Here is an 8,773-nt window from a genome sequence, read left to right on the forward strand (position 1 = left end):
CAAAAGAGTATATTATACTATACTTATACTTAATGTGACTGTAACTTACTCAGTAGGCTAGTGGTTGCACACATGACTACATCATGCATAATCATGTACTTGATTGGTGTGTTGCTGTTGACATGTTTTGTTCACTTTATAAAGCATTAGTATAATAATTATGTGTGTATTGTATATATTTCATGAACCCGTAGCTTCAAATTCTGGTTGAAAATGGCACCACGGTTCAATTGGCATGCAGGCCCCATAGTTAAAATGAGTATGCTTGCAATCCACAAATCCATCACAAACCTTAAGAGATCACCAGGGAGATGCTGTTAAATGCTGTAGAGGATATAGATGCTGTAGATAATATTTATATGAATCAAAAGCATAGCGGATATGTGCAAGTAAAGAATATAACATTAAGAGGAATTATTCGCCAATGGGGTTCTTATCATCTCAAAATGCTCAGTATGCGTATCCTTTTTGGACAGCTAGTAATGCATCTTAGCATGCACCAATGACATGACAGTGTTGCATTCCTTCCTCGAACTGTATGACCCACCAGCTAGCCCAGGAATTACTGCCACTGCACTTCAATCACTGCACTGTACTGTACCAACACTGTGGTCTTTGGTCCTTTGCCTCGCACCAAATGTTTTAAAGGGACACCAGGCAAGCCTGATGCTTTTTCTCTACGAAACTCCCCCTCGCTCGCGTCTGAAGCTCTTTTCCTTTTCTTTGCGTCTTCCGTCAAGGGTTTTCGCTGCTTCTTCGCCGGCTCTGCCATTATACACACGTTTGCAACAATCTCTAGCATTTAGTTAGCCTGCCTCTGTGCTGTAAACTGATCCTGCTTCGGTCGGCGGGTAGGATACACCAAACTTGCAAGTGGGATATTCTTCCTACAGGCAGTAGGGGCGGGCGAGAGAGCCTTCATTCGCCCCGTAATGAATCATTTAACCATATACCGACTTACGAAGATGAACGAGAAAACGTTACCTGGTGTCCCTTTAACTTTGTCAGACACACTGGCTAGCTAAAATTGGTTAACTATTGGTAGGTTCAAGCACTACCTAAAAAATTTGCATGTATGCGTAAAGGTCTTTGATTCTAATCTGAAATGTTGTCACATTGTCTTTGTGAGTTATTTCCGAGCTTTCCCAACATCTTATCTCATCAGACTGCCTCTGTTGTGATGTTTAAAGTTTAATGGTCTATCTCCTACCTTCGTAATTAAGCACAATTACAAATTGTCAGTTCATTTTGTGGTTTTATTATAAACATGTAATTACAAAGTAAACACAATATTGAAACAACAGCAAAAAAGACATTAAATGACATGCATAATAGCAAAATACACACATGTTCCCCAACACCAATGTCATAATTATGATCAGTAAAAATCAGTATAAAAATTGAACAAAATAAAACAACAATCAACCATAGGAGTTCAGAAAGAATGAGACAGAGTTTTTAGGCTTAAGCTCTATACAGACACATGACATCACATTTCTGACCCATCCCTACCCCATACAACCATTCCCATATCAGTCTCTCATTGACATACTCAAGTTTGTCTATGCTGGTGTTGGATTCACTGGTTTTGAAACCCATCATTTCATCCTATTCTTATTTTGTGCAGTTACTGTGGCTTACTAGTAAGACTTTTCTGAAACCGGTGCCTTATATCTAATGTAGTTTTTTGGGGTGAATCGGCGCTGCAAACTGGTCTCCTCTTGGCTCAGCTGGTACCTCTATACGCTCCTCAGATGTCTTGTGGGTTGGCTCTATGTGAAGGACACTAGTGCCTGAGCCAGCCCAGTATTTCCTGTGCAGTTTTTCAGTCCCTCTTTCAGCTCTAACAGCTGCAGCGAGTGACTGGTCAGAGTGCTGTTGAACTGGGCCAGGTACCCATCCGAGTGTCCCTCAAGCTCTCCGCGGATTCTCTCCAGGTCGTCAGCAAGGTGTGTCAAGCCGCCGCACTGGCCCTCTACGCGAGCCACCCTGCCACCCACCTCGCTCACCTCCTTCTGGACGCCCAGAGCGGCCGAGCGGCAACCCTGGAGCTCACCAGCCAGCCGGCGCCTCAGCTCCTGTAGTTCGCCCTTCAGACGGGCAAGCCTCTTCTCTCCACTGCTCAGCATCGAGGCCTGCTTACCCACCAGTTGCACCACACCCTTCACCTGCTGGGCCAGTCGCTCCTCACGACCCTGCCAAGTGGTGTTCGCCCGGCTGACCTCCTGCACCACTGCGCCTAGGGAGTCCCTCAAGCCGAGCAGGGTGTGGTTCACTGAACGCACACTCACCTTGAGCAGCGTTACCTCCCCGTGAAGGCCTTCAGCCTGTGCCTCCTCTCTCTCGGTTATTTTGTGAAGGAGAAGTGCCAGGGTTGCATTGAGACGGTTTAGCCTTTCAGCCTGCAGGTCCAGCATCTTTGTGTGGTTGTCCGCTTGACTGCTGTCCTCTTTAGTAACCTGTATATTAGTGGTTCCCTCGAGTGCAGGCACCGGGGCACAGTTTGAAGAGCACAGGAGCTCCAAATTGGACAGCTGCCTCTGCACCCGGTCTACATCTACTGCTACCCTTTTTCGAAGCGACTCGACCTCAGTCTCCAGGGTCGGCACCCCCTGTCCTTCCAGAAGAGCAGGAGCCGTTGCATTACCCAGCTCCTCCACTGCTGCAAAGAGACGCTCCTCCAAGGCCTTGAGCTTCTCCTCTAGTCTGGAGTCTAAGCTCCTCTGAGGCTCTCCTCTTGGTCCTGCTCCTTGCAGCAGGTCCAGAGTGATGTTTAGTTTTGCTTCTACGTAACCCAGACGACCTTCCAACATGCCTTCCACATGGTCCTTGTGCCCTCCCAGCTCAGCCTTGAGATGTTTCTGTGACTGGTTCAGCCCATCCATTGACTGCTCCAGGAGAACCACCCTCTCAGTTAAGCCAGAAACCCCATGGCAGCAGCCATCCTCTGGAGAGAGAGACTGGATCTGGGCCTGGAGGTCTGCCAGTTGCTTCCTCAGGTCAGCCATGCTTCCGCCCAGATTGTCCTCCATCTGACTCTGCCCATCCATCTGGTCCTTCTGGCACTGTCGCCGGACCTCCCCGGCTCTCTCCTCGCACCGATACTCTGCAGTCTCCACACGTCTTTCAAAGCCACCCAGGATGGCTGTGCGGGCACCGCTCAGCTTGGTGTCCACTATGTTCTCCATGGCTCTTTGAGCATCGGGTGCAAGAGGGCTCCCTGTGAGGGAGTTCGTTGAGTTGGTCAGCATCTTCAGGGTGCCATCGTGCCCCAGCACAGTCCCCCGGAGCTCATCTAGCTCGTTTGCCTTGGCTTGGAGCTCGCTGCGGAGATCGGCTACCTTACCAACCAGCTCGCTCAGACCTGGGAACTGCAGGCCATCCAGGCCCACAACCTCAGGGGCCACCCCAGGAAGGTCTCCAAATCCCACCGTGGAGGCGCTAGAGGCCCCGGCTGTGTGTGGCCCTGCGGCCGGAGCTGCAGAGAGGAGGGCAGAGAGCATCCTGTTTGCATCTTCACGCAGCGATGCGCGGAGGCTGTCCTCCAGACCAGTCACTGTGCCTCGTAGCGTCTCCAGGCCACGAGACAGGCGCTGCACGTCATCTTCCATCCTGTCAAGTCTCTCGACATTCACACCATCAAGGTCCTGATCTGTCAGTGAACAGACACAAATAAGCATGATAAATTACTATTGACTACTTGGAATAGAACAGAATACTAGGTCTCTTACAATTGAACTATTAGGTATAGTTTACCAATAGGTTACAATAGGTCTTAAATACCGACTGAAGAGTATTCATTCTTACCATAGTTTGGATGAATGTCTGCAGAAGGTGCTTGCTCTTCAGGAATCAGCTCTGCCTCAACATTCACTCTAATGGGATGAGGTTCAGGGTCAGCATCATGGTCTGGATTTGGATTGAGATGGTCCGTAGATGGATCATGATGGTCCAATGAAGGATCATGGTGATCCAGTGAGGGCTCATGGTGATCCAGCATTGGGTCTTGATGATCCAGAGTGGGATCATGGTGTTCTGGTGATGAATCGTGATGGTCTGGGATGCCATCAGGATGACCATTTAAGGGATCTTGAGGATTTGAGATGGACGAGTAGGAAGGATTTGGGTAAGAACCGCCATTTTGACCAAAATTATTATTAGGTCTAGTGTTCATTGGGTTCTGCCCCCAGTGACCTCCTTTGAATGGGGGCATTGGTCCTTTGAAAGGAGGCATTGGTCCCTTAAAGGAAGGCATCGGTCCCTTAAATGGTGGCATTGGGCCTTTGAATGGAGGCATGGGTCCCTTTTGCATTGGCATAGGGCCTTTGTACATTGGCATAGGGCCTTTATGCATAGGCATAGGGCCTTTATGCATAGGCATAGGACCTTTATGCATGGGTCCAATTTTACACCCAAAACCAGAAAATCCTGGACAACAGCGCCATTCCAGCTCTGTCACTGTCTTGTAGGCAACCTTGTACAAGGGTTTATGGAACAAGCGATACCTATAGGAGAAAACAGAATAGAGATCCGTAATGTTACAGTTTGTGAACATCTTTTCCGTGTTTTGTTTAAAAGCACATTTTGTGGATATCCAAAACAAAAAGAACTCCAAGGCACTCTCTTTTTAAATAGTTAAAAAGCCTTTATTTCCATGACTTGGACATTTTAATGTTTAATGTTAAAAACTCGCCATCAAGCCTTCATCTAGGAGTGAAACCAACACATTTTGTGGATTTTAGATCACTTTTGTCCATACAGTATCCTACATTTGCACATTGTTATCTTTAAAAGGTTTGGCTATGGGCTAATCCCAATGCTGCATGGGCCTTAATAGTCTTGTCTCAGACCTTGAGTTGAGAAAGAGCCCTCTATGTTTATATTGTTATAATTGAAATATTCTAGATTGAAATGTACTAAAAATGTTCACCATAGTCATTCTCATATGATTAAAAGTCAGCGTTGATTATTGTAACTTAATTGTAACCAGCACGTTCAACTCACATCAGTGTAGGACACTTTTGACCCCAGGAACATTTGTTGTATTCTGCCTTGACGTAGGGTGCTACTCCATCCTGTACGGTGAATGAGACACTCTTCTCCACAACATAAGCACAGTGGTTTCTGTGAAATCAACAAAAGGAGATAAAATGTCACTGAATGATAACATATCAATTGAATAAATACTAATGGATCAGGACTTTTCCATTACAACAATAGAAAGTATGACATAAATCCAAAAAATGCATTTTAAATGATGACTTGGATCACACTAAACAGTATTCTCCTGAATGTAGTTATTTTTGCATTGAAAAACAAATTTGTTCCCCCCATGAATGATTCATTATAGATGAGGTCAGCTTTGATTTGATCAGTGGTGACACTTCTAAGTTTTGAGTTACAGTGGTACAGTGCATGTATTTCTCATATACACATATTTATCTTAGCTCAGTTAGAATAATAATCCATTATGGATTGAAGTACTCACTTGTGTCGACCCATGGGTTTTGCAGCATGATGCTGGGGATTTGGTTGAGACTTGAAAAGATTGTAGTGGTATGTCCCCAAAGCACCGGACAGGGACAGTAGAGAGCTCAAGGTGAGGAAAAGTGTATGGTGGGCTGTCAAAAACATCTTCTAAAGCCTCCTGTTTCCCATACAGTAGAGATTTGAAAAACAGACCAAAAAGGGAGTCCAGGTCCTTTGTTCAGCTATTTTAGGTCCAAGAGCATACCACCAAAAGTCCCTCTGTGTGGTTTAGATCCTGCTGAAGCTCTGAGCTCTGTCGGTTCAGGGCACTGGTTAGCAAGTGCTCCACTGCTGTACATGAACTCTGGTTGGTGTGGGTCTGATGTTTATGTGGTCAGCTTGGGTGATTGACAGCCAGCTTCTGCTCTCTCATAGGGCAGTGTTGCTGTGGTTATTGGTGTAGCCCCACCCACACTGCCAGTTAGAGGTGGCACAAGTGTGACTTTGGAGGGTGTATGTTTGTATGTATGTGAGTGTGGTGTGTGTAAGTGTTGTTGTGTGACTGTGTATGTGTGTGTGGTGGGAAGGGGGCGGTTCTTTGTATATGTCCAATTTTGGTGCTATCCTGTGATAACTTGAACAGCCCGCTTTAGGACTTGATTCTAGAAAATGGTACACAGATTAAATACAGTTATCATTCTTAAATTTCAACAAGTATCTTAATATCAACTATAATGTCCTAACCAGATATACAGTATTTCTATTGTAAGTGAAAACATAAATCCTGTATATGAACTCCAGGAGGTAATATGCCCACTTTACATATGACACAATTGTCACTTACATATATATATATGTATGTATGTATGTATGTATGTATGTGTGTATGTGTGTTTGTGTGTGGCCTTAGTTAGCCTATTCCTTTATAATGTATTTTCTCACAGAAGAACAGTTTTAAATGTCTGAATAAAAAATCTTAATTAGCTTCACACCCAACTGAGAAGCAAACACACACATGTGCACATTCTCCAGGCCACACTTGCTCGCTACCACTCATTTTCCGGAGAAGCATATGGAGTAAACACCTTGTCACTCAGACAAACACGCAGCTCAGTCTGTAAACACCGGCAGCTGGCAATTACCCAGTGCAAGAGCTTTAGAGAAACACAGACCTAAAGCATTTGCTGGGGTGCTGCTACTGAATGTTTAATATTAGTTCTGAATTCAGATTCAGTATTTGTAATTTCATGGTGTGGACCTTTACACACTAGTCCTATTGGATAAACATTATCCCACAATATTACAACATATACATAATCAGACACACACACACACACACACACACACACACACACACACACACACACACACACACACACACACACACACACACACACACACACACACACACACACACACACATTCCAAGTGTACAGCCTCACTTTTTTTTTTTGCAACCCACCCTCATCATGTAGTGTACACACACACTCCCATACACTTTGCCACGCACAAATATGTACCTTCACTTCAGCAAGCATTGGAACCAAACACAACCCATGCCTTTGTTAAGTGACGGGGCTAATTAGTCCTCTCTGTTTGGCCTGCTGCTGCAGAGAGCTGCTACTACGGCCTCAGTAGCCCTCTCACCAGCCCATTAGTCCAGTTTGTTTTCCGCAGTCTGGAATAGACTCTAATCTAGTTCAAAATGTCCAGTGTTTTTCCCCTGATGTGTTTTCCCAACTATAGAGTCCAATCAAGATAGAAAACGATTTCAGATTTGTTGCACCAGGGACAATTTTTGGATTAGTTGCACAGTATCTAAATACCCACCATCGAGAAGGACTTATACTGCTGAGGCCTGTTATTTATTGTACAGAGGGAGGTGAAAGGTCACTCCAATATTATGGAATTTCAACCACAAACTCTAGATCACACAACCAGAGTCATGTTATTTTAACACAGGAATACCCTTATTCTGTACCTCAGCCATAGACACATACAACCATCAGACAATATGAGTTTGTGCAATGACAAGAAAGAAGGACACAGAAAAAATAGGCTGGAATTACTCTAGTACTAAATAGTAGGAAAAAGAAAATCTTCAGTGTTAATCGGAAATGGTAAAGCACCCTTCTTAACCTAACCTTGGAAATCTTCAGCAGAGGCCGGAAAATTGGGTCATTCATTCATTGTGTCCATCACCTCACAAAGCGTTTTTGATAGAGTCCTTGTTAAGGAACTGTTTCCTGCCCGCCCCTAACCTGGGAACACCCTAACACCATCTGAGGTAGGAGTACAGAGTAATAGAGCTTTTTGTTTTTGAGTAAGTGTGTGTGTGTGAGTGTCTGTGTATGTATATGTGCATGTAACCTCAGTCTCTCAGCTGTTCAACCATGTTTCTGCAACCAGCTGTGTGTGTGTGTGTGTGTGTGTGTGTGTGTGTGTGTGTGTTTGTGTGTGTGTGTGTGTGTGTGTGGGCATCACTTTCACCTGACAAACACAGAACCAGGGCTCCCCACCTCTGTGCCACACGACACAAACACGCTTTCATAAAAGTAGCAGGGACCACTTAGCTCCTCCACCCAGGAAGTGCACAGGAAATGATGTCATAATAGAGCCAGTGTTTCAGCTTTTACTCATCTGCTCATAAGAAAGCCTACTTTATTCAGAGCTGAGCTGTTGGAGACATTGCATGTAATGACCTTTCAAGCAGGGTGGGGTTAGGTTTTCCTACCCACCATGCTGTTTACACTGGAATAACTGAAATTTAAAGTACTTGGTGAACATGGTCATATGAACTAGGAGAGGGGAAGAATGGTTGCACAGTTAGCCCCCAAACTGTTGACAACTGTGATAAAGATCAATAGAAAGGGACAAGGAATACATGTGTTTGCTACTGAAGTCTGAGTCAATCAAACAATAATTTCTCTTTGCTTTTAAAATAACCAAATGGTTTGAAACCATGGGAGCAGAAGACCTATATACACCATTTCCCATAGCATTCATCATTATAGCGTCATACTCATAGTAGCAGAGACCAAAATATGACATATGCCATTTCATTTGTCACTACAACATATAATAGGCTATTCACAATTAGACCACTGTTACGTCTCCTTCAGAGATTGAAATGCAGACACCTTAAATGCTATAGTAAGCCCACCTTTTTATATCCACTGCTGATCCAGATTACAGCTATTATCTGTTTCACCTATACAGGCTGTTAAATTCTTGCTGTTGGTTGGGGTTGCTTCCCACAGTGGCCAACTGACAACCAAACCTAATGAAGGCCCACAGTAGACAA

General features: G+C 44.6%; 1 protein-coding gene across 1 annotated transcript; it reads right to left on the reverse strand.

Moving 5' to 3' along the window:
- Positions 1 to 1,238: 1,238 nt before the first annotated feature.
- On the reverse strand, positions 1,239 to 5,807 carry emilin3a (elastin microfibril interfacer 3a). Its single transcript, XM_048241565.1, has 4 exons — positions 5,489 to 5,807; positions 5,005 to 5,124; positions 3,808 to 4,505; positions 1,239 to 3,652 (listed from the first exon to the last, which is right to left on the reverse strand). The coding sequence occupies exons 1-4, from the start codon at positions 5,632 to 5,634 to the stop codon at positions 1,773 to 1,775; spliced, it is 2,844 nt and encodes a 947-aa protein (XP_048097522.1). The 5' UTR covers positions 5,635 to 5,807; the 3' UTR covers positions 1,239 to 1,772.
- Positions 5,808 to 8,773: the final 2,966 nt, after the last annotated feature.

The sequence above is a fragment of the Alosa alosa genome, chromosome 4 (genome assembly GCF_017589495.1).
Source record: "Alosa alosa isolate M-15738 ecotype Scorff River chromosome 4, AALO_Geno_1.1, whole genome shotgun sequence".
In the NCBI taxonomy this organism is placed as follows: Eukaryota; Metazoa; Chordata; class Actinopteri; order Clupeiformes; family Clupeidae; genus Alosa; species Alosa alosa.

What these genes read in the sequence shown, in the direction of transcription:
- emilin3a (XM_048241565.1), bottom strand. Translation starts at nt 5,634, where the DNA reads ATGTTTTTGACAGCCCACCATACACTTTTCCTCACCTTGAGCTCTCTA. An exon ending in AAACCCATGGGTCGACACAA is followed by an intron (nt 5,125 to 5,488) that starts GTGAGTACTTCA and finishes TTGATTTCACAG; the next exon opens with AAACCACTGTGCTTATGTTG. An exon ending in AGACATTCATCCAAACTATG is followed by an intron (nt 3,653 to 3,807) that starts GTAAGAATGAAT and finishes GTTCACTGACAG; the next exon opens with ATCAGGACCTTGATGGTGTG.